The sequence below is a fragment of the Dermacentor albipictus genome, chromosome 8 (genome assembly GCF_038994185.2).
Source record: "Dermacentor albipictus isolate Rhodes 1998 colony chromosome 8, USDA_Dalb.pri_finalv2, whole genome shotgun sequence".
Classification (NCBI taxonomy): domain Eukaryota; kingdom Metazoa; phylum Arthropoda; class Arachnida; order Ixodida; family Ixodidae; genus Dermacentor; species Dermacentor albipictus.
In genome coordinates, this window is record NC_091828.1 from 94,737,876 (window position 1) to 94,763,696 (window position 25,821).

General features: G+C 47.4%; 1 protein-coding gene across 1 annotated transcript in view; it reads right to left on the reverse strand.

Annotated features, from left to right (window-relative positions):
* LOC139048865 (uncharacterized) overlaps positions 1-25,821 on the reverse strand; it is a 96,541-nt gene that overhangs the window by 20,794 nt on the left and 49,926 nt on the right. Inside the window, exons 7-15 of the mRNA XM_070523752.1 lie at positions 22,131-22,251; positions 19,293-19,359; positions 17,765-17,848; positions 15,489-15,682; positions 13,398-13,472; positions 11,508-11,556; positions 7,879-8,097; positions 6,269-6,507; positions 1,909-2,059 (exon numbers count right to left, since the gene is read on the reverse strand). Coding sequence (XP_070379853.1) covers positions 1,909-2,059; positions 6,269-6,507; positions 7,879-8,097; positions 11,508-11,556; positions 13,398-13,472; positions 15,489-15,682; positions 17,765-17,848; positions 19,293-19,359; positions 22,131-22,251 — 1,199 coding nt within the window. The remainder of the gene's footprint in view (positions 1-1,908; positions 2,060-6,268; positions 6,508-7,878; positions 8,098-11,507; positions 11,557-13,397; positions 13,473-15,488; positions 15,683-17,764; positions 17,849-19,292; positions 19,360-22,130; positions 22,252-25,821) is intronic.

Here is a 25,821-nt window from a genome sequence, read left to right on the forward strand (position 1 = left end):
AATTTTTACGTATACGAGTGTACGAGTCAGTATGTGTGTGCACACGTACACGTGTATGTATATAGCTGCAACGTACCTTTCGTAGAACGACGCACACGAGACGCAGCGCTTCCAAGTCCTGCTTTAACTCGAGCAGAGTCGTCCTTTCATTTTGATTTACCGTCACTTCTTTCTACTGGTAAGTATCACCACGTTACTGGGCAATACTTAAGGTAAGATTACTTATCTCAGCCAGTGTGGTGTGCGTAAACATATTTGCCATACACGGGTACGACGTCCTCTCCAGGCTGTTACCATCTAGAGAGGAAGGGAACGGGGACGGGGTTCTAAGGAGTGGAGGAGAGGGTTAACCGAGGTGAATGTCTGTACCTCTTGGAGGTAGTCCATGAGGGAATCCAAGGTGCACTTTTTGTGTTCAGGTTTTCCACCTAGTAGTTGACAGTTACTATCATAAAGCTAGAATTCCTGCTCATATAATCGATTACGCCATTCTAGCGAGTCGCCAGCTGTACAGAGGGTAGTGGCATGTTTATTGCGTTTTATTTTGCAATGCCGCAAGCAAGCACGCTACCCAAGCAGTAGAAGTGACACAAAGTGCATCTGTAAGCACTTCTACTAAAAAAAATTATTACAGTCAACAGCAGGTTGAGAAGTGCATTGCTCAACGGTTTTAATAAACTTTTTTTTAAATCAACGATGCCCCAGCAACATTAGGAGGTACAACAATAATACAACAAAAACAGCAAGTTACAGCAAGCAAAAAATGCCTTAGATAACAGAGCATACAAAGATACTGCTAATAGCAGATCGTACGCTGTCCGGAATGTGCTCGTAAAGACAACTCCCTAGAAGAAACACCGGCTTATCATACAGTGTTAGGGAGCTCTGGAATATCGATTCAAAAATTAAAGCAACATAATACATGGCTGAGAAAGTGCGGACAGTACAAAGCGTCGCTGCTATACTTTCGCAATTTTTCTAATCATTCCTCGGGAGGATTTAGTCATAGCAGCATAAGGAGAAAGGCAACGATGCCAGCATTAAACACGAGTAGCGAATGGAAGTTATGCCAACTCGTCTTGCATTTCAAGCTTGGCACACTTACGGCTAAAATCTATACCGATAAGCATTACTGAGCGCGAAATGAATGCGAGGAATGCGATAGAAACGAGCAAAAAAAGACATCATGCTTTCTTTCCATAATATGATGTAAATCATTTCGCCAACAACTCTCTATGGCAATTAAGGAAACGCTAATGGCGGCGAACTCGTGGTGCACTTGTGTTACTCGCAGAGACGTGGTTTTAGCCTCGCAAAATCGTAGAGTGAAATAAATTTGCTATTACGGCTGCTTCGTTCTTTATCAAATTTCGCCCCAAGGTCGCATTTGTTGGCCCAAGTTGTTCAATACACAAGCTCTATGCTGTTACTCGCACAGTTTGTTAAGGAAAGCTGTAATTTCGCCCTGGTCTGCGCCTCTATGATGCATTCCAGAGGGAATAATGAAAGCCATTATTAGAGGCCTTGCTTCTCCATGCTGCAGTTCCCGGAGGCGGCACAGCTGCAATGTTTCGATAGTCGCTCGCTGTGGGGAGGCGCAGAAAGAAAGACAAGTTGCAGCTTTTATTTGATAAACCAAGGAAGTAACAGCACCGAGTGTTACAATGAACAATTGGGACCATAACGTGCGCCGATTCTTGTCGCGAATAGTGATCAACGACCGATCAACAGTAACGCAAGGTCTTTTTCCTCACGATTTTAAACAACAAACGACCATCTCTGCGTGTTTGTCCACACAGGGACGTATAAAAAACTGCTTCCGAAACGTTGCCCAGTAGCATTTCAAGCGCACCGACTTGTATACGAAAAGCTGTGCCAAAGAACAATCCGGCAAACGCTGCATCTAACCTTCCAATGAAAACGCGCCGTCCTGCCAAGGGCTCTGCATCAACTTCGACAGCAGAGACGGTTCCCGCGTCCTGCTGCCACTGCCGGCCGTCGCGTTGCGCTGCCTGCCGATACCGTGAGATTCCGCGTCGGGTGCAGAGCGGGCGCTAGTCTGAAAGGTTCGAAATGAAGGCGTGGTTGCTACAATCGATAATTCAAAGATAAATGTTGCTTGCGTGCGCACTCTTCCACTTCCCGCCCATGATACTAACCTATTCTACAACCTACAACCTAACCGTCTACAACCTGACCATCGACAACCTAACCATCTTCAACATAACCGTCGACAACTTAATCATCGACAACCTAACCGTCGGCAACCTAACTGTTACCAACCTAACCGTCGACAACCTAACTATCTACAACCTAAACATCCACAACCTAACCATCGACAACCTAACCGTCGACAACCTAACCGTCTACAACCTGAGCGCCGGTAACCTCAGCGTCGACAACACAACCGTCTACAACATAACCGTCGACCTCACCGTCGACAACCTAAGCGTCGGCAACCTAAGCGTCTACAACCGAACCATCGACAACCGAACCGTCGACAACCGAACCGTCTACAACCGAACCATCTACAACATAACCATCGACAACCTAAACCACCAGTGGCGTGGTAACCCAGTGTCTATGGCGTTGGCCTGCTGAGCTCCATGTACCAGGTGTGATCCCCGCCGCGGTGGTCGCATTCATGCCGTGCATTGTGTGCACGTTAACAAAATCTGAGTCGTCAAAAATTATTCTGGAACCTCACATTCGGTGCCACATAATCGGATCCCGGTTTCGGCACGTCAAGCGGCAGAATTACTTTTCTTTACAACTTGCCACGTCCGTTCTCACTACATTGACAGCGGCCATCGCGTATTGTTTTACCGACATGGCATCAGTAGCACGAAAAAAAGGTTTGTCAGTAAGCCACACCGAATTTTCGGGTACCACATGCTTGTGACGCCGCACGTTGAAGGAGTAAGAAAATTGACGACGCAAGCAAATTCGCTTAACTAATGAAAAAGAGGACTACACAGCGCCTAAATATTTGAAGGCTGTCGGTCAGCAATGAGGGCACGAAATTTGAAATATTTGGTGACGTGTCTGACGTCACATTCTATTTGTTACACAAAAGTTGCTTTCTCTAAGTTAGGTGGGTAAGGATCTGTCTACGTTGTTTAGGTTAAAGTACGGTATCGGCTGCGTATGTGGGCATGTCCGCAGATGTGTCCTCGTTGTTTCCCAGCCGAAATCAGTTAATATAACCCATACGTTTACCGTGTGCGACAATGAGGGATGAGTTACCAAGTACATGCGTCATCCACTGTAATCTTACAGAGTCCCTAACGAAATCGTAGGGCCTAACATCTCGAAGCATTCAGCGCACTGGCGTACGAATGCTGCTGTATAAGGGCTTCGGATTTCTGTTACCGAGCTTGGCCTCTTTAACCTGCAACCAAGTCACGATAAACGAGCGTTTTAACGTCCCCCCCCCCCAAGCGCAGTCTTCGTAGCCTACAAACCAGGCCCGCTAGATATATTTTGCGATACACCCGAAGGGCATAAAGCACGTTCGAGGAAGCGTTCTACCCCGAGAAGTGTTCTAGAGGTATACTAATAGCAGAGATATGGACAAACAAAGTATTGCGAGGCGACGATGCGAGCGAGCGAGTAACCCTCTCAGCCAGCATTGGCTCTCTCTCCCATTGCCTCGATCAGCTCTGACCCGGACGTCAGCTCTCCTGCTTTCTCCCCTGTCGTAGCACGGAGCCCACGTGAAGTTTGCATCACGACCATAGAGAAAAAAAATTTAACTAGGCAGAAGCATTACGTCATGCAGCCAGCCTTCTCTCTGTCAAGCCGAGCTCATTTGCACTTTCTCTCTCATTACGTCTGCCCGACACGTTAAATCTCTGCCCAACAAACTCGGCCCAGTTTGTTTGGCTCGCGGTAATGTTTTATGCAAATAGAACCAAACCTTAAAAATGGGCAGGCAACACACACAGAGAAATCAAACCACCGCTACATTCTTCGTGGTCGTCTTGAGTTACTCGGACTATTTGTTCAAGTGGGATAAGTCTTCGCAGATTTGCCAAATTTAATGCGCAGAATTTTAAACATTTTTTAGGAAACAATTAGTCCTTCAAAAGTTGTGCACCATGCTCAGAAACACCCTATAAATTTTTTGCGTTGCGCTATTCTTCTCGGGCACTTTTTTTTTTCAAGCTCTAAATAAAGCCCGTGAAGCATGAAAAAGGAAATGGAAATTAAGGAGACCAAAGTTACAGTGCATCTGCCCATCAGTATTCCCAGTGGTGTTTTAAAAAAACAAAGCTCGCATGGCCATTGGAAAGATAGCCTACGAGTTTGTGTGCATGCGCGGTCGGCGCCTACTTATATTGCTTACAGTTTACAACCGTGGAATATTTGGCATTCACAACGAAGGTGCTGATGTAGGCTCGACGCCGCGGCCCGTGGGTCCTAATCTTTTTTTTTTTTTGAATAATACACAAGAACTGTGCTCTTTCGAAACGCGATTGAGAGAATTCCTATCGAGGCGTGAAAAAGCGAAGTGACTTTTTTTATAGTTCGTGGCCTTTGATGAAAGCAAGGGAAAAAAAGCACATTATAGATAACGTAGGTGAAACAACTTGATTGGGTGTTTATGAACACGCTTTACAAGTTTTCAAGTATGCCTTCTGCCCTAACGCAAAGGTATAATATGTTGCCTCATTAAACTTACCTAATTATTTAACCAATCGCACTTCAAAATTTCGTCTGACTAATGCATGACGACTACGAACAATACACTGTTGGTCTTACTCATCTAACGTTTGACTGTCTAGTTTTTAAAGTTTGTTTCTGGGTTACGCGAAACACCCGGTATACGGTAAATTGGTAATCGTTTTCTATTGCATCCACTTAACAAAATTTTTGTGATGCTGGCTGCATTTAAAGAGTAAAATAGGTTCTAGCGGCATTAAGGAGTAGACATTTTGTTTAAACCATCTATTTTTTTTCAGTAACAACCGAACATTGATGAATCAATAAACATACTGTTTGCAGCTGTGCAAGGAAAAAATAAAAAAGGTACCATTACATAAGATTACTTTGGGTCAACACGTATGGCCACGTTAGATAATTTCACAGATAAAGTTTAGAATACCGCCTATCTACGCTTTATTTTTTTGTGACCACAGCAAGCCTTCTCAAGTCAACTTTCCCTCTGCAACTCCCCCCTCCCCACGTATGGTAAATCCTAGCAAGGACAGGCAAAAGCTGTTACTCTGTCGTGTTGTGACCGCGTCGGTTCTACCCATTCTCTGCCTCCTTTCCCCCTCCTCTCTACCATTCTATCTACCTCCCCTCTGGACTGCTGCAGGTTAATAGAAAGCTGAGCGCTGCAGTTTCTGCCATGCTTTTGTGGGGGTCACAGCTAAGTACCGCTGCTAAGAGGCTAACGCGGCGATGCGCAGGGAGCTCCAGAGGGCAGTGCCCATGCGACACGATGGGAAGGTCCAAACAAGTTTCTCGCGTCGCCTTTCCTCTCTGCCACGCTCCTTCCAAGTATGTGCACGCTCTATTAAACCTTCGTTTTAATAAAGTTGTGGCTGGCTTACGTTCGGAGTTGTAAAACTTCCGTCCTCGAAGTATATTTTTTTATGTGATGACCCTCTGCAACTCTAAACGACGTATTTGGAACCTTAGATAAATTAAATTTCTGCTCCGTGAGGTTCATAGAATTTTGCCTTTTTCTATTAAATCCAACAAATGGAATTCACTATCACCAGCCACTGCGGCGCAGTCGCATATGGAGTTGTGCTACTGAGAACAAGGGTGAGGGTTCGACTCCCGCCCACGGCGGCAGTGCTTCAACGTGAGGGGAAATTGAAAACAACTACTCGCATGTATAGATTTAAGTGTACGTTAAACAACTCCAGGCGTTCAAAATTAATCCGAAGTCTTCCATTACACCCTTTTTCAAATGCCTGGGCCGCTATCTAGTACGCGTTCGAAAAGCCGGCGTTTGGTTTCGCCTCAAGCGATTATACAGCCCGCGCCGTTATCGCGGCCTGGGCCAATCTACGCCAATCGCGTTAGGCGAAACCGAAAGCCGGCTTTTTTCGACCGCTGTACAAGATAGTGACCCTGGCGTTGTTTCCCGAAATCCAACGCGATAAATAAATCGATCGATCATGCACTTCACTGCGGCTCAATCGGTTGTCTATATAACAGGAGAATTGGCGGGGAGTACTTCAGTGGGGAAATCGAAGCTGGGCGCACAATTACAGGTTCCTCTTAAAATAAAATCAGCCAGCGAACGTACCTTCATCGCGAGGCTAAGCAGGTAGTCGATGACGGCCCGAGACGATTCCGAGCCGGGGTGCTGCGCCGGCACGCAGATGAGCCGATCGAACACGGTGCCGACCGCCATCGTCAGCGTGGAGACGGCAAACACCAGAGGGAAGAGCAGCTGGAACAGCAGCACGGCCGTCCACAGCATCCAGCTGCCCATGTAGAGGCCACAGAAGCCTTGGTTGATGTGCCACAGTTGGGCCTGGACGGCTGTCGAGTCAAGCGCGGGGAAAATATGTGGAGGCCGCGTACGCTTCGCTTTTAAGAGTAGAACGCGATAGGTTTCAAAGATCCGTTGCTGCTTGTCACGCGTTCCGGCAACCGCCGCTTTCTTGCGCATGCGCGGGCCCGAGCGCGATGGTGTTGCAAGGAACAGAGCGGGCCGCGCCGCTCGAGAAAGGCGTTTGCGTTTGTGTTTCTGCGTAACAGAATTATGTTTTCTGGTACATCCTAATTAAACTACGACTTTAACATGTCTGTAGGTTGTGCTTAGGTCGTACTTTACGATTTTTCTGGCGTATTATTCTTTTATTGAGGAATTCAATTATTTGAATAACTCCTTTCGCCACGCGGCCGGCACGTGTGGATGTGATTCGGAACTATTTTTCGCCTGATCTGAAGTGAAGGCGCTAAAATGACGGAGGACAAAGAAGAAACACACACACACACACAGGACGACACTTCCAACAATGTTTAATCAGGAAAAACCGCCACTGATTTATACTAGGAGCGCTATCACAGTTTCTCAGGGCGCATTCGCGTTCACGTAAAGCACTTCTTTGCGTGACAGTGATATGGATGCAAGCTTAACCATATCATGCTTAACCAGATCATGCTTAACCAACACGCCCAACTATCCATCCTAACGTCGTAGTTTTCGCCATGTGACGTCCGACGCCGACATCGCATTTTCTCTTTTCTTTTTCTTGCGACAAGCGGTCCTTAACGCTGTCGCGTTAAAAACGAAAGGCGATCCGTGCGTACCAAGGCAAGCTACAAGCACAGCAAACAAAGCCAGAAGAACGACTGAAACCGCACGCACGGAGATCGCACAAATTCATGCGCTGACCACCACTCTCCCCATGGGGGTTGAATGATGGCAGCACCAAAGTTGTCTCTGGTAATTTAAGATATTTAACATGGATAAGCGGGCTAGTTGGTGGTCGTTATTGGAATGCATCGTGTAACCGCACAAAAACAAGGGACAAAAGAAGGAACACACAAGACAGAAAACAAGGGACAAAAAAGGAACACACAAGACAGGAAACAAGGGACAAAGAAGGAACACACAAGACAGTGCCTTATGTGGATAGCAATAGGGGCTTGTTGGTACGGCATATCTTATTTTGTTATAGCGCAAGCTTGACAAGGACAAAAGAAGGCACATCTGACACACACAGCGCTGCCCTGACGGACAAAAGCGCTGTGTGTGTCAGATGTGCCTTCTTTTGTCCTTGTCAAGCTTGCGCTATAACAAAATAAGAAGTGCCTTATGTGTTCTTCTGTCTTGTGTGTTCCTTCTTTGTCCCTTGTATTTCTGCGGTTACATGATGCGTTCCAATAGCAGGTGCTGCCACTTACCGGCAATGTACTGGCCGACGATGATCGTCATGACGAACAGGAGCAGGGCGAGGAGGACCTCGTACCACCCGCCGAGCGCGCTCGCATTTCGCTTCACCTGGTCCTCGAAGCTTTTGAGGCTGTCGTTGGTCGAACGAAGCCTTTCGTTCGCCTGGTCACGCATAGACTGCACCGCGTTTGCAATCTGCGCTTCATAGCCGTCCACGGCCTTCTCGACTTCTGCAATAATACAACAATAATAATTATGGGGTTTTACGTGCCAAAACCACTTTCTGCTTATGAGGCACGCCGTAGTGGAGGACTCCGGAAATTTTGACCACCTGGGGTTCTTTAACGTGCACCTAAATCTAAGCACACGGGTGTTTTCGCATTTCACCCCCATCGCAATGCGGCCGCCGTGTCGACTTCTGCAGCAAGCCCGCGTTAACGCACCGTTCAATAAAGCCACCGCACATATAGGAGCGGAGCAGGCTCACTCTGCTTCTGCCCTTCAAAGAGTGATCACATGTAGTGAGGGAGCACAATATATCTCTCAATAACGCAGTGCAATGTAGGACCGCAGTTACTCACTCAAATGCACCTATGTGCACTACAAGTTGACAGGGAGTGATGGTAACTCCTTTCGCGGAATAAGTGCGTGGTTCATATTTAACCCTCTCTTTGGGAGTTCGTGGCTACTATAATGGGGCACGTTCGCCCGTCCGGTGCACTGTCCAAGAAACAGCGAGCTTCACAAGAAGTTGGAGGCCTAAAGTGATCGAAAATGATCCATCAGGGGATGTTGGTGGAGCCAACGTTTCGGCAAGGAGACGTGTCTACGTCAGGGCAGCAACTGCTTTCCTTGTTAGCATCTATACACGCGTAGCTCCTTTTCTCCCACTGAAAATGGGAGAGGATAATAAGCGGGTGCTTAAAGTAGAGTGAAGTAACTCGAACTGTTGAAAAGAAAACAGGCAGGGGGAGGAGAAGGTAGTTGCGATAGCGAGCGAACGGGAGAGGGCATGGTACCATATCTCTGGTGCCGGTTCCTCTATAAAATAAGAGTGACCAAAACGGAAAAATATCTACGTGTGCAAGCAAGCGTTGTTAATCCGGTCGGTGTAGTTTCCCTATAGAGAAAAGGAGCTACGAGGCGCCGTTCAGACATTTCAAAAGCAAGCAGTAAAGTATTAGAAAAAGAGGAAATGGGTAGAAAAGAAGCCGAGTTGGACCAAGACGTGTTCAGTGAGTAAGTATAGTGTAAGCGGGAAGTTGAAGCGCAGACATTCTCGAAACGCTGCCAAGAAAAGCAGCCGCTGCCGTGACGAGGACGACTGCGATTGCCGAAGTGTCTCCTCTGGCGATGTCTCTTGGTCGTCCACTGTCGATATAGGTGGAGTGTGAACGCTTTGGTTGAGCCGATGTAGAACGAGCATACACAGTACACAAAAGGGGTACAACGGGTCTGCGCTCTAGTCCAGTAAAAGTAGCAGCCGGGACCGCCTTTTTTCACAAGGAGCATGACTGCGTGCAGAAAAAGCTTCAACAACGCCCCTTCGCCTTGGTCGCCACCACGCAAGCTGACGCTCCTTCATGCAGCCTTTTTACTGACGCCCTCGAGAAGTTGAAGATTCTATTAAATGGTGCACTGCCCCTCTTCATGCATACCGAATTCTATTAAGCTGCATGATTGCGGGAGCACACAATCTCTCCAAAATGATCGCTTGCTCTCGCCCGGCAGATTTCGAGGTCCACGTCTACTTTGTCCCTGTCGGTGACGTCACAGGCCGCGCGACAGCCCACAGACGCGAGCCATTGTACGGTTATTGATGACTCCGATATTTTCCCGAGCAAAATACGGCGCACTCACGCACAACGACTAAGTGTTCTGGCAAACCGGAGAGCCATGGTTGTTAATGCGCCCGAAATACCTGTCGTTGCTCTCTTGACACTTACAGGAGCCTTTGCCGGATGCAAACCTTGATGGATCATAAGAAGTGGATCACAGAAAAGATTTTAAAGAAGTGTGAGACGACGAACGGCAAAAGCACTGCTATCGGCGCCACCATACAGATGGGAGCAAACGTTTTGTCGCGAGGCTAACTTGAATCATAAGAAGTGGATCACAGAAATTATTTTAAAGAAGTGTGAGAAGACGAACGGCAAGAGCACTGCTATCGGCGCCACCATACAGATGCGAGCGAACGTTTTGTCGCGAGGCTAACTTCGAAACTAAGCATTACTCTGCTCATATCTCTGAGCACTAAAGGCCCGTGTCGAAAATTCCTACAGAAGCTTTATTCACCGAAAGGCAGCCTGCTTCCTCCAGTGTCCTCGCACGTCTTAAGGAACGAGCCGAGATGAACGTAACGATCCTACTTCAATGCCATTCTTGTTCTTTTTTTTTTCGAGCTTCGTCAGCAGCGCGAGCGGCCCTAAAGCCACGTTTTCATCGGGACCAGCCTACCCTGAATGGTGGGTTATAAGGAACTAGCCGAACCGATGCAAAGGAATCCTGCATCATACCGTCCAAAAGAAGTGTTGCAGGGCTTCATCAAAGATTCCCCAAAGAATCCCAAGAGCGCGTGACTGCGACTACTGCTTTGGACGGCGAACACAAGTTCTGTTTTATTGCGACAGCAATTCATACGGACACATCGCCACCCCGCAGGAGTCATGCTGTCATGGTATCGACGGCGCATGCGCGACCTGCACGTAAACGATTGCCGAGTTTCCAGAGACTCGACGCGATGCGTTTGGCTGCAAAAAAAAACACGGGAAAGCAAATAGGATGCACGGTCAAGCTCTGTTCGGTCGGCTCTGCAAGAGAAGCCAGGGCCGCGTTCTGGCCTTCAGCTGCTGGCAGAAGCGCTGTGCCCACAAACACAACCGTTCCCGCTGAGCGGAGATGTGGAGAACACACCATGGTACATACACTGCAAAATAATTTACATTCTCAAACGTGATTAAGGTTCTAAATCTGTTTTATAACTCACACCCTTACACACGAAATGGGTGTAAGGGTGTCCGTCATTGGCCCAGTTACACACTGATTCACTTTTGAGTGGTGGTACGACCTCACCAGACGATAAGCATTAAGATGTGTCAGTTCCTTTTGGTCTCATCTGGCACAACATCCAAGTGCGGCGCCTTCGACGCCACAGCTGGCCTATACTCGCTCATCCCACCAGCGTTTTGAGACGCCTGGTGTCTCGCGAGACGGTGTTTCTACTGCGCCTCGGCATGTTGGCATGTTGTTTCGTGTGCGGTGTGACGCAACCTGTTTAACAACCGCGCATTGTTGACTACTGTCCAAGGAACATCGGAGCGACATTAGACCTTGCAATTATGCTCAATGTTTCACCTTTCGAACGAAACTGACAATTTTACTGCATTATGGGAACACGCCCCTTTTATTGCCTAATGAAATCATTGCACTTGTTAGTGCCGACACGTAGAACATTTCTCTCGGATACAGCTGCCATAGTAAAGTTTCCTTTTTTTAGTTTTTTGCTTTGCACATTTCTGGCAGGTCTATTGCACAAGATTATATAATAATATTGAAGTGCTCTTGACGCCTATTAATCCTTTGTCTTGACCAAGTACGCTTATCTCTAGCAATAAATTGTCAATGTGATCAACACACTTACCGCTCATGAGACCTTTGATTTCTTGTTTAAGTTTATTGTCTGTGGGAATCTGGAATCGACAACAGGAGAGAACAAGATTGAGGTCAGCGTTCATAAAGAACTACTCAAGTCAATCAGATTTACCACGGGGAAGTTCGTGTAAATAAATTTTCGCATCCTACTCAACGCAAAAAAAAATAATTTCGCGGTATTGCGCACCAGAACAACGATCCGATTATGAGACACGCCATAGCGGGGAACCCCGTAGAAAAGAAATTGTCACCTGAACCCCCTTAATGTGAACGTAACTCTAAGCACAAGAGCATCTTTGCATTCCGCCCCATGAATATATATATATATATATATATATATATATATATATATATATATATATATATATATATATATATATATATATATATATATATATATATATATATATATATATTATAATACCGAGACCGATCAAGTTGTCCAGCGCTGTTTATTCCACAAAAGGCAACGCCCCCAGCTAACGCGCGAAGAAGACGAAGAACAGGGAAGATGATTATGGCTATGTACAAATGAAAACGACGAAGTACGTTAATAGTGCTTACAATATATATATATATATATATATATATATATATATATATATATATATATATATATATATATATATATATATATATAAACGAGAAGAGAGGGGGTTAACCGAGGGTCCCGATTTCGATTAGTCATCATAAGAAGCCAACAAACACTGACACCAAGGGCAACAATGGAGAAATTACTTGTGCTTAATAAATGAAATAAATAAACAATAAATTCATGGAAATTAAAGTGGATGAAAAAACAACTTGCCGCAAGTGGGAACCGAACCCACAACTTTCGCATAAATATATGCCTATTCTGAGACGGATTGCACTATCCATTAGGTAGGAGGCGTTATGCATCCCAAGCACCACCTCGCCAGGTTCTGGTCTCATGAAGGCGCCTATTTCTGATCAAATCTATATTCCGCTTCAAAGAGTGTCTCCATTTTCAGAAAAGCAGTGCGAAGCCCAGAAATAATTCTCGTGTATTCACGCGTTCCTCCATCCTCAATATAACTCATCAACAGGGACCTTGACACGCACAAAACAAATCGACAGATAGATAAATTATTGGCAGGCCGGACTGACACGGAGAGACACATGCAGATGCAGATATATCAATAGATAGACACAGAGAGAAAGAAACATATAGACTATACGTACAGAAGCATGCCAGCCAGACAGGCACAGATGGGGAGACTTCGAAACTTAGATTATGAAGACACACAGACAGACAGATCGCGATAGATAGATAGATAGATAGATAGATAGATAGATAGATAGATAGATAGATAGATAGATAGATAGATAGATAGATAGATAGATAGATAGATAGATAGATAGATAGATAGATAGATAGATAGATAGATAGATAGATAGATAGATAGATAGATAGATAGATAGATAGATAGATAGATAGATAGATAGATAGATAGATAGATAGATAGATAGATAGATAGATAGATAGATAGATAGATAGATAGATAGATAGATAGATAGATAGATAGATAGATAGATAGATAGATAGATAGATAGATAGATAGATAGATAGATAGATAGATAGATAGATAGATAGATAGATAGATAGATAGATAGATAGATAGATAGATAGATAGATAGATAGATAGATGTACAAACAGACGGACGGAGAGGTACACGCTTCCTCTTTCTCTCAGGGTCGCAACACAAGTTTCCTAGCAATAAAAGGAGCCGATCTGTACCAGCCCCGATGGGGCAATTGAGGAGGACCACGATGAGACATTCAAGTATTTCGTTCCCCCCACACGGGCAAAATTCCCTCAGAGCATATTCCCGAACGAGAAACGCAAATGGTACCCACCTTCGAAAGCTGATCCGCGATGTTGGCTGATTTCATTTTCTCTTCCAGCTGTTTCACTGGCTGCGGTATCGCGAGCTGCATGTAAAGTGCACAGCGGAGACGGTTTGAACCTCTGATCAATGACGAAATTGCATGCTAAGTAAAAGCCACACGTATGATAGAAAGAAAAAGAAGCATTGTAGTTTCAGTAGAGATCTTAATTGCTCGGCTATTGGGAATATCATATAAAACATATGTACAGCGAAATAATATGGTCGTATCTAACTATACGCAATATATATATATATATATATATATATATATATATATATATATATATATATATATATATATATATATATTGACTCGCTTAACAAATTAGCTTTTGTTACTGACTTCGAGAGGCAGGATGGAAGGAATAGGCGAAATTTCTGAATAACTTTTCCTGTGCATTAACTCTGTCTTTCTTGAGCGTCTGCTCAACATGTTTCCAACACATATTTGACGACAAATGTGCTTCCGAGTCCTTTGAGATAATTTACGTTGGTCTACGCCAAGGTACACTATCATACTGTCGAAATTTACCTCACGACGACTGGCCTACATTTTAGGATAACTAGAGCAAACGCGCTTTCTAAAAAAATTATTTCGTTCTTCAAGCTGTGCTTAAATCGTAATGACACTTATCGATCCGAACTGTTTTCCACCCTACGCTTGAAGCGAACTGTGCAACGTTAAATCGAAACTTATATCAGATTTTTTTTGTCTTCTCACTTTACGTGTAACGTCGCCGTCTAACCGAGCAAAGTGGGCCGATGTCGGGAAACGGTGCAGCCAAAGGTTATAACACAGCGTCAGCCAATTCTAATACCACCAAACGTATGCGTCCCCGCGCGGGTGCTAAATGTGGCTTGCAACCTGGGCCGATTACAGACGCAACACACGCGCCTGATACACACGACCTACGCACTTCGATTTATGACGTCATGCCGCCTTGCCCGACTGCCACACAATCTAATGGGGACGCTCCCAGAGAAGGCCGCGGGGTTTTCGAAGTCACCACTTTTGTGACGCCGGTCTTGAAAGTGGAAATTTCGGTCGAAGTAGCATGACACTCTTAAGCGGAGTGCACAGGCTTGCTATCTAGGACGTTGCCCTTCCCTTTCCCCCCTCCTCTTTCCTTTGTTGTTTTCTTTTTTGAAGCGCCATGTCTACAATTACGGCCGCGTCTTGTTTTTGGCAGTTCAATGGACAAAGCAAAGGACATGGAGCTTCGGATGACTTCCTAGCACTTCGATGTGTCTCGTATTGCTACAAACGACCACTGCGATAAAGACACACTGCCAAGCTTCACGGGAGGTCCAAAGTACGGCGCGTTCCGGCAGCAAGTGCAAAAGGAATATTTTTTTCTCATGTTCAATGCATTCAATAAATAATTTGCGCATGTACTTAAAGCTTCTGACTAAACTAGTATCATGTAAAGAAAACAGAACAATAATGACTGCTGAATGAGCAAATCTTCAATTACTCCCTAATATGCGGTAGCTCATTAGCAAATGCGCAAATTACCCTCTTACCATCTCGCCTTTCTTGTAAAAGGGCACCGGATGCCTCCGGAATCATCATCAGCCTGGTTACGCCCACTGCAGGGCAAAAGCCTCTCTCATATTTCTCCAACAACCTCGGTCATGTACTAATTGTGGCCATGCCGTCCCTGCAAACTTCTTAATCTCATCCGCCCACCTAACTTTCTGCCGCCCCCTGCTACGCTTCCCTTCCCTTGGAATCCAGTCCGTAACCCTTAATGACCATCGGTTATCTTCCCTCCTGACCATCGATTATCCCGCCTCCGGAACAAAGCTGCGTAAGTTTAACAGGTGTACAGACCGTACATCAAGATTCAAGCCTGAAGAGAATAGAGTCATCGCGCGCAGCGACCCAGTCCGCGTTTCCAGCAGCATTCCTCGGCAGGTATAACGGGACGTTATCACTCGACTGCGAGAATCGCGCTCCGACAGGTTCGGCCCAATTTAGTTTTTGTTTTTCCGGTGCTTCACCGAGTTTTGTTTTACATTAACCTTTGCTCGCAACAGCGCATCGGTGCATACGTACGAGTGCGCTCAAGTCCAACTCCTGCGCCGTTTGTTGGAGCTGATTCACGGTTGGGGCGCCACATGCAGAGCAAAGTTTAGCCGCTTCTCTCAGCGCGCTCGAAGCGGTATCGGTCTTCGCGCGAATCCTGGCCATCTTGGATCCACCCATCACTGCGTTGACGGCGGCCAGCGTCTCCTGGATGGTTTGCAGACCTGCGATGATTCGGAGTGGCGCGCCGAATTATCCCTTTGAGCGACGCGCCGAATTATCCCTTTGAGTGACGCGCCGAATTATCCCTTTGAGTGACGCGCCGAATTATCCCTTTGAAGGAGAAGCGGTATATCGTCTTTCGAAGTAGTAGTACAATTTATAGAACGCGCCTCATCGCAAGTATAATAATAAAGCTTAGTGATTGCGAAGGTCGGGAAAGACTTCGATTTTTAATTTCATGATAAAGTTGATTCGCAAATTTCGTCGTCATCGTCATCGCCCCGAGAAAGCCTGACGCCACAGAAAAGAGGCGCGAGACAAATGTATGCGTACTATTTACCTGTGCCATTTTACCTGAGCGATCACTGCGCCCGAGTTGCCTCTATAAATTGTTTTCAGGAAGCTCGTCTGATGTGGCTGTTCGAAGTCGTACACTTTCTGCAGACTTTATAGAAACTTGTGGGAAATTTGTTGCGTTTAGTTTTCGGCTCTATAGACTGCGACAACCTAAGGATTCAGCGCAAGCTCCACTTACAAAAGTTCAGTGCACATCGCCTGCACCTCTGACAGGGAGTCTAGCCAGCTATAGAGCACGCTCATAGCTTAATGGCTTTGTTCTCCTAGATAAACGCTAGCATAAACGTTAGATAAATAATGAATAATGAATTTGAAGAGAAAATCAGACATCCACCCGTTAGTAGCAATTGTCCGTATTCCTTATTTTTCTCCACCTTACGGGTTTCCGCAGTACTACTACGTCAAACACTTGCCTTTGCTTCCTGCTGTCGACAAATTCGACTTCACCCTGCCATCTGCTAGCCGCCTGGTTAGCTCAGATGGTAGAGCGGCTGCCCCTGAAAGGCGGTGGTCGCGGGTTCGAGTCCCGGACCAGGACGAATTTTTCTTCAACTATGAGGCCTTTCTTTCGAGGAATCCGTATGGGTTTCCTTTGTAGCAATTGCTACGAACGGGTGGATGTCTGATTTTCTCTTTATTCGTAAGTATATTTAGAAGATAAATCAAACAAGCATGCCATAAGCAGACATGCTGAAAAGCGAGTGCAATTATTGTGTTCTTTGTAACTAACATGTTAATTATTACTATTGTAATGAAACAGGCGTTCCTCGTGCTTTCAGTGACAGCTCAAAGACGACGATGACGACGCGTGCTGTGATTGCGAGAGAGGTCGCGCTGTTCGATTCTACTAGACTGATTTTCAGCGATTATTAGCTTTGTAAGTAAATATTACACAATTTATAATTATAGTTATGCCTGTTTAGGCGGCCACTGCGCACACTTAAAGATGAGTAAATAATTACACTGCTTAAAATTTCACGCTTTGCTGACGATTTCCCCGCTCCGTGCAGCCTTAAAATTGCGGCTCTCAGCGGGCAATGGCACGCTAACGCCCAATGCACAGCGCGGATATCTTATTGGATCCGCAAGCGAACCTTACTCAAAGATTGCTGTGCCATAACTGAAACTTTCTATGTGTGTTTGCACATTACAGTGACGCGCACTTCACCTTGAATACCTGCCTTTGAGCTGGCACACTCACCCCCGTATTCTAGAACGCTCTTCCACACAACATAAGTTGAGGGATGGCCGTGGTTATGTAATGGCCGTGGTTATGTATGTCATTGGAGTTCGCGGGGAGAGGCCTTCGTCCTGCAGTGGACATAAAATAAGCTGACGATGATAATGCTGCTGCTGCTGCTGATGATGATGATGATGATGATGATGATGATGGTGATGATGATGATGGTGGTGGTGGTGGTGGTGGTGGTGGTGGTGGTGGTGGTGGTGGTGGTGGTGATGATGATGATGATGGGACCGAAATTTTCACTGTCAAGCACGGCGTGACGAAAACGGCGATGTCGAAATCACCGCTGCTTACTCTAGAGCATCCCCTCATTAGATTCTATGACACTAGGGTAAGGGTGGCCCGACGTCATGTATCGAAGTGTACAGGCCTTGTGCCACCTGTAGGAGACGTTGTGCCAGCGCGTGCAATCTCGGACGCCGTGCTATAGTCTCCCCAGATGCGACGGTTGTGATTTATCTCACTGTGCGCGTATACGTACGGCGTGCGGTCGTGACGACGAACTTCATGAGCACGTCCTTGTTCACCATGTCATTGAAGGCGGAGACAGTCTCGCCGGCGCAAGCTGCATCGTGCCAGTGAAGCGGTGAGAGAGAAAAAAAAAGAAAAAGGACAAGTCACCCACATCCTGGCACCATCCTATACTGCCCGAACAAAAAAAAGAAGACACGGCATTCAAAAAGTGAACACTGACGTCATGTGTAGGCGAGGGTCCGACAGAACTTCGCACAACAAGGTAGCATCACGAAGAAGACAAGACAGACGCCGACCTGGAGGAAGGTAATTTTTTTTTAAGAACTTGGGTATTTCGTTCCTTTAAGGGCCCCCACACAAGCGGGGACCTCTGTGGCAGGTCGAAACGTCAAGAGTTTCATACTTTGTTCATCATGGTCTGAGTGTGCTCTGTTTTCTTTAGCGACAATTTATTAGGCCCTGTCCCACGGGAAAGACACGCAAACTGCACTGCCCGGGCACGCGCGTCTGTGAGAGTGTGTGTGCGTGTACGACTCCTGTGCTACGAACACACACAAAACAGCACAGAACATACGGCTCAATTTGGTCACTTCATATGGATTACCTAATCAAGCGGACGTTGTAAAGCAAAACAAATCGCCTTGCCCCGGTATATTACATTTGAGCCACTAATCTGCCTTCTCACTATTAGTCTCAGGGCAAGTGTCAACATTGCGAGAATTAAGTAAAGGATCAGTTCATTCAAGCCTGATTAGCCCAAATTCTAAGACTGGCCCAGTTTTTTCAGATATCAACGCTTAAACGTCTTGACGTTACGTTTTAACAAAATGTCGTTTTATGCATTCAAGCCCAAAAGTAATTCAAACGCCAATGCATTTCTCCGCTGAGATCGGGAAATAATATCTCCTAACTGGTGTCATCCTGATAATTCGTTTTAAGTGGATCCGCCTTGCGAATTACACGGCGATAAATTGTAAATTGGAACATTGACCGTAAGCTAATCAGCTAAAAAGTTAATTAGTGAATATTTGGTAATGAATCGCTTATGCATTTAATTTTGGGGGGCAAGTAATGAATGCCTCTTCAATTAGACCAGCTCATCAACTAGAATTGCGGTATCTGCTACAAGCCAACTTTGAAAATTTTCGAAAATGTTCGCTAAAACACCCAGTATATATTGGCAATGTAACCGCAAATTACAGGTACCCTAACTGCTGCAATCTGCGATTACATCGATGGCACTTTAATACAAACAAACAAATGGGCAATAAAATGCCCCGTTTGTAAGTAAAATAAGCGAGCCACGTATGTTCAAAGCGACCACAGGAATATGCTAATTAGAATTCCAAACACCGGAATTTTATGAAAACGGGTATGAAAAAGGCGATATTATAGTACGCAACATTTCCTGCCACCTTCGCAGAGCCACCATTAAATATAATATAAGGTTATCACGCATTCCTATAGGTGGTCCCTGCACATATTAAATGCAGTGTAATTAGTGAACGCTTTGCAACTCGCAATGATTAACTCACTGTCGGCTCTGGAGACGACGGCGGTTTTGAACTCCTTGACGTTTGTGTCCACGAGTACGTCAAGTTCCTGCCAAGAGAACAGACTGTCACTGCTCTGATGTAGGCACAAACTCAAGTCCTTAAAGTGACATCAAAACGGGCGACTGGCACTTTCAACACGGATACTACACAGTGAGTCCCGAAATAGTATAGTAGGACACGACGGCCTTCATACGCGTCCGCAGGGCTTTTCATTACAGGGAGCAAAACTATAATGTCCTCAGATAAGTTTCAAGGTAGCGTCATCCTTACATCTAGCCTTGTCGACCTTCCGATATCCTCACGCTCTTCCGCCACATTGCCTTGCGCGATTGGCTTAGCGCTGTCACGTGGCATAGAAAATATTGCGAAGTTTCTTTTTCTCTGTTCACGTGGCACGGTTTCCGCCAGCATACTCACGAATAACATTTAGTGCCTTAAAAAGAAATTTCTGAACGTGTACTGGTCATAAATACTGTTACGGCACACGAATACTCCAAGTTTCTTTCTTTTTTTCACGCGCGTTGACAGGCTTAGGAACATTTCGGTGTTTTACGTGACTGTAATCGCGTCACTATATCACGTGACCTGCTAATTTTTCGGTAGTGGGTGGTTTCGGAGGCGGGGCACAGATCACATGGCGAAGCGGCCCCACGGCGCGATCACTCCGGGGCGAGCCCGCACCCTCGGCGCCAACCATGGAGGCCGGAGATCGTCATCAACCAATAGAAGATCACGACCGCAGAGCCCGGCCGCTGAATTACTCTTTCTAGAGTAATAAAGTTTACTTCCTCCTCCTCCTCCAGCTGCCGGCGCTTCTCATCGCGCCAGCGTTGCTGCCGCTAGTACCCGCAGGCCATTCGATGGGCTCTCTCCCTCTCTTCAGGTGTGTCTGCACGTGTGTAGCCCTGCAGGCTCAGTAGGCCAATGTTTACTACAACTGATCCTTGCCGTAAGAACTGCGAACGTTCGCTAGTAGTGCAATACATTGCTGTCACTCTCGATGCTTTGCCTTTTGGTAGAAACCCCGCACGCTTGCGCTACGACAAAGGCAGGTTACAAACCCGTTCCGTTACGTTATTGGCGAATCCCGAAGGCAAACTAGGCCGCTCCAGAAAGACGCGCAACGCCGAAAGCCTGACGCGTGACGAGAGCACCGAAGCACGTACCTCACGAAAGCGACCTCCACCGCAGCTGGCGTACAGGCAAAGAATGCATTCGCACAAAGAAACAAAATATAGGATACGCAACAGTGATCCTCCACTCGCAAGCAAGCACGGAACACGGCGTGCGTCTACACAACTCACTATTTGCCAGCCGTAGACTGTAGGAGTTGTCGTTCAGAGAAGGACATAGTGGACAGCGTACATGTAAAGGGCTTCGCTTTTTCACACCGCACTTTTTTTATCCAAAGTTCAAGAAAGCAGCCACGAAAGGCCCAGAATATAGCCAGACGCTAGCCAGTACAGGCGAGAGATAGCAAAGCTGTAGCAAGGAAATAGCTACTCGCTGTTGTTACAGAAACGTAAACAATGCGGTACTACTCATCGCGAATTGTGAGAATTGAGCACAAACGAAGTCGCACAACGAATTAAAAGTGAGAGTACGAAGCAGGTCAGCCGTGTTTTTCTTTTGTCGCAATTTCAAACAACATAAATGCAACGACAGCCTTATTTCTTCGTTACTTGTCCAGTTGTCTGTGCTGTTCGCCTCTGCTGACGTATTCATATCGCGGAAGACAGAAATGCGAAACGCAGTGGAAAGCTCGCTCTCGCTGTGTCGCAAAACACCACTCGCAGCTCTAAGCTTAATTAGCATCGAAATTTCATGGTACTACTCCGACACCTGGCACCAGCGCCAAGAGTGGTCAAGCAGCAGAGGAGTCCTAAACTTAACTGGCTGTCAAACGTCACGAGGGTAACTTTCGCGTGATGTAACCCAAACCTGCCCGCAGACTCTGCCCCACGTTACTTGACCTCCACATACACGCGGGAATGTAATAGAGGGAAGCGCGACGTCACGCCGCCAGCCGTCGCAAGCCGCGACGCCAGCCAAGTCGCAAGCCATTCAATCGCTTCGCGTTTTCTCTCTCCCGCGAATCGCAGAAGTCAGCCCATCACGTGACATCCGGGACTCGGCGGCGATCACCGGTTGCACATAACGATCGCCGTTGCACATAACGTGACCTCCGGCGATCGCCGGATGTCACGTGATGTGCAATCCGAGTCCGGATGTGCGTGTGCCGGTAGGTTTCGTTCGACACGAAATTGTCCGCCCGCTTCTACACTATCACTAATGCAGACATGGCTTGTTTAACTTAGTTAGTTTCTTGCCGAAGTATATCTTACTCGAGCGAAATACCTAACGTACGGCCACGACAGCCACCCGTTGTTGCCCCACGGGTTCCGGCTGTTTAAAGCAAGCGTACAGAAAGCCTACCGTGGTCTTTCGTGTTTGCTTTCAAGTGACACGATGCCGTGGTTAGCCGGCTTTGGGGTGCCTTTTCTTTTTTCACGTTACGCGCCTTCCTGCACTTTATTTCACCTAGCCTGCTTTGAGAAAGCGCACTAAAACCTACCACTTCCTTTCACACTTTATCTAACGAGAAATCATCACGTGGCGGGCCGGTTTTGGCGGCCTTCAATTTCGTCACGCGACATTTATTTCTTCCCTTCCATAATGCTTTATGCGACTCCTAACAGTTAATTTATGGTTTGGTAATGCCGCTATCAGAACGGGAAACTGTCTTTCGAGAGAGTTGGCAGTGGCAACCGGGAATGAATCTTTTTTTTATTTGCCAGAGTGTTGTGACAGACGAACCTGGAAGAGTCTGTTCAGGACAACCGGGACGGTGGTGGCCAGGTAGTGCGCCTGGTCCACTGCGCCGGTGGATGCTCTCGAGAAATGGTTCTTGGTCACCCATGCGCCAAGGACCATAAACCTGAAAAAAACGGGCGCAGAATGACGACGATCACCTTGCTAGGTTCCTCCGAGTCCTGCTCGATGCGTTACTCGCGTGTGAATCCGTGTGTCATGCCATTAAGAGGACGATGAGTCGCTGAATTCAGCAGAGCTACGGTAAGGGCGAAGACGACGTCGTGTCTGTTTTGCATCGCTTGTTTATTTTTTTTTTCAACATGAAACCTTTTGTAGATCATCTCCCCACCGGCTCTCCAGTCTCTTCTACTACGTCGCGACAATATGAAATTGGCCTTACTATCAATTTTTGTAACCGATAACCGGGGTGAAAGTGTTGCTGGCACTGTGAAAGGTCTTAGGAGCACCGACACCTTTCCCAAGGTAAGCAGGACGGCTGCTGGACATACTTTCTTCGCTACATGGACGGGTCTACAGCGGTAGGACAAAGTGAGGTCTCAAAACTGGAGCCAAGGCTTACGTCAGGGCAACCGCATGCGTACCTAGCTCACTCTCCCCTACTCGCAGCTTAATGACGAGAACGAGCGGGTGCGAAGAGTAAGATGAAAGAAGCCTAAATGTTCCACACGGTGCGAGGCAGGGGACAGTTATGCCATCGACACGCCGCGCGGTAGCTCATGCAGTGGCTATGGCGCTTGCACTGCTAAGCACGAGGGCGAGTTCTCGAATCCCGGCCTGCCCGTTGCTTTGTCATACCTTTGAGATTCAAAAACGCTCGTGCACTGAGCCATGGGTTCACATTAAAAGAACCTCGGTTGGTTTGGGTTAATCAGGCGCTCTCCACTGCGGCGTCCCTCATAACCCCCTGCGCCGGTCCGGGAAGTTCAACCCCACAATTCCACGCAGTTGTGCTAGCGAGGGGGAGATGGGTCGTGGTGCTGCTCACTCCAAGACGTAGGGACGGTCAAAACGGAAAAAATGAGCTTCCCGTAGGCAAAAGCAACAGCGAGGCTATCGGGGCGTGAGGAAGGTAAAACAACGTGCTTCGCGTCTCCACCTGTTCACCACACCGTATTTCTTTTTCTGATCGAGTCCCGAACCAACCAGTCCCAAATGCGCGCTGCGCTTCTGCAGCATCTGCACATGAATGCCGGCGTTGTCGATTCGATGGGCTAAGTTTTTTCCCCAACACGGAAAGATGGAAGAGGTACGTATTTTAAGTTTTAGGATGAGCAACAAAAGAACTTGAGGAAACTATAGAAGAGGGCGGGGATGTAACAAAAAATTAAATTGTGCCAAGTAACGGGCAGTTAAATGTCGCCAAACCAGACTTCATTGAAGTACGGTATTTGATCCTCACCGATGGCACCGGCTGTTGGAATCTCAGCGCTGCCACCAGCTGTTGGAACCTCAGTGCTGACACCCGTTGTTGCAACCGGACCGTTGGCGCCCGTTGTTGCAAATGGGTCGCAAGACCCAAGGGTAGCGTTGGCCTGGCGGCCTGGGGCACACTGGAAGCATCCGAAGGTCCCAGCAAAGCATGAGGCGACTGCTAACAGAACAACTTGTTTATTCTAGCATCGCAAACAGCGGGCTGTCAGGTCGACCGAAATAGAGAGACGGGAGAGCACGTTACTCCACAGAAGAAATCGGAGCCTCTCTCCTGGCGTCCGGGGGCAGCTGCTCTTATACTCTTGGCGTCGCGGGCAAGAAGGAAGGTCACGGGACGACACCACGTGACAGCGGCGACGGACGGACTGAGAGACACGTTGGGACAAGGAGGTGACGCATCAGCCGGGCCGGCGCCGGTCAGACCTCCTCGCTTCACACTGGGGGTGCTCCTCTCCCCGGCTGCCGCGCTTTGACAAGCGTGGGCACACACACACACACGCACACACAAAGACACGTGGCACTGAACATGCCGGGACGCGCTCGGCGGGGATGCGTCGCGGCCGCTCCGAACGGGCCAAAATGTCCGCCGCTTTGAACGAAGCTCCGGCGTACGTTGCATCCGCGCCGGCTTTAGCGCGCGTCGTAGGCGAAACGTAACAGACCGCCCCGCCGGGGGAGGGAGATCCCGATGGTCAGGGGACTGCATCCGCTGTCCGGAGGGATGTCGCTCGATGATGCTCATAACCGAAGTCGGTCGTCCCTCGGCGTTTCTTGAGCGCAGCGCACCGAGAAGGCCTCGTTCTCACGTTCAGGTTCGCACAGGACACTGCAAAGTGACTTCAGGAGAGTTGCCATTTTTGTTCTCTTTCCCAGCAAGCGTTAGAACTGCGCCGAAACTCAGCCGCTCAGTCAGCAAGCACGGCACAACCCTCACTAAGCCATGCCAGGCTCTTTCCCCTTTTATACTACTGCCTAGTTCCTTACAGTAGTCTATAGCAGCACTCAGAACGCGTCCACAAATCGGAAAATTGCACTAGAAAGCACATCACCTTGAAACACTACACAAAAGCAATATGTTAAACATCCTGCCTCAGGAAGAAAAACATCAATAACAAACAATTTTGAGGCTGATTCCCACGTTAGGGGCTTCGACTTAAGCCATCGGCGTTACCGTTGAGACTCCCCTTTTTGTAACGCACCTCAAAGGAATATTGTTGCAAAGCGAGGCTCCAGCGCAGGAGGCGGCCATTTGTGAAAGAGATGGTCTGCAGCCATTGGAGAGGGCAGTGATCCGTTTCGATGCATGCGAAGCGGAGATCGCAGCGAGCGACCGTACACTAGCTCAGCTGGCGAAAACCCCGTAGCCGCAGGCGGCGCGGTCCTCCATGCAAACATCACCCCAGGCAGAAACAGCTCCCAGTCAGTTTGTAGTTCAAACCACAATGCTCTGAACACGCGCTTCATGACGGAGTGGAGCTTCTCAACGGAATTCGACTGGGGGTGGTGCACTGAGCTGTGTAACAGCTTTACCCCACACCTTTCGAGAAAGGCTGTCGTCAAAGCGCTAGTAAACACTGTGCCCTGATCTGATTGGACTTCCGCAGGAAAACCAACTCGCGCAAATATGGACAGTAGTGCATTGACTATCTCAACTGAGCTGAGTTCGTTAAGCGGCACTGCTTCAGGGAACTTTGTCGCTGGGCACATCACAGTCAAAATGTGTCTGTACCCCGTGGCTGTTACCGGCAGAGGTCCCACTGTATCAATAACGAGCCGTCTAAAAGGCTCCGTAATGATAGGTACCAACTTCAACGGCGCCCTCGATTTGTCCCCTGGTTTGCCCACCCGCTGACAGGTGTCGCATGTCTTCACAAAGTGGTCTGCGTCCCGAAAACACCCTGGCCAATAGTACCCTTGCAAGAGACGGTCCTTAGTTTTCTTAACTCCTAGGTGTCCGGACCACGAACCCCCATGCGACAAGCGCAACAGATCCTGACGGTAGCACTGAGGCACGATCAGCTGATCGAACTCCACTCCCCTGCGGTCTATATACTTCCGGTACAGGACCCCACCTCTTTCCACAAAGCGAGCATTTTTCTTGGCGACACCTTCCTTGACAATGCAGCGTATGTTTTCTAGGCTGCCATCCTTCTTTTGCTCGGCTATCAAAGCCGACCGGCTGACTTTTAGCAACCTATTAAGTCCGTCTGACGTAGGCGCGATGAGCAAATCTGCAGATAGC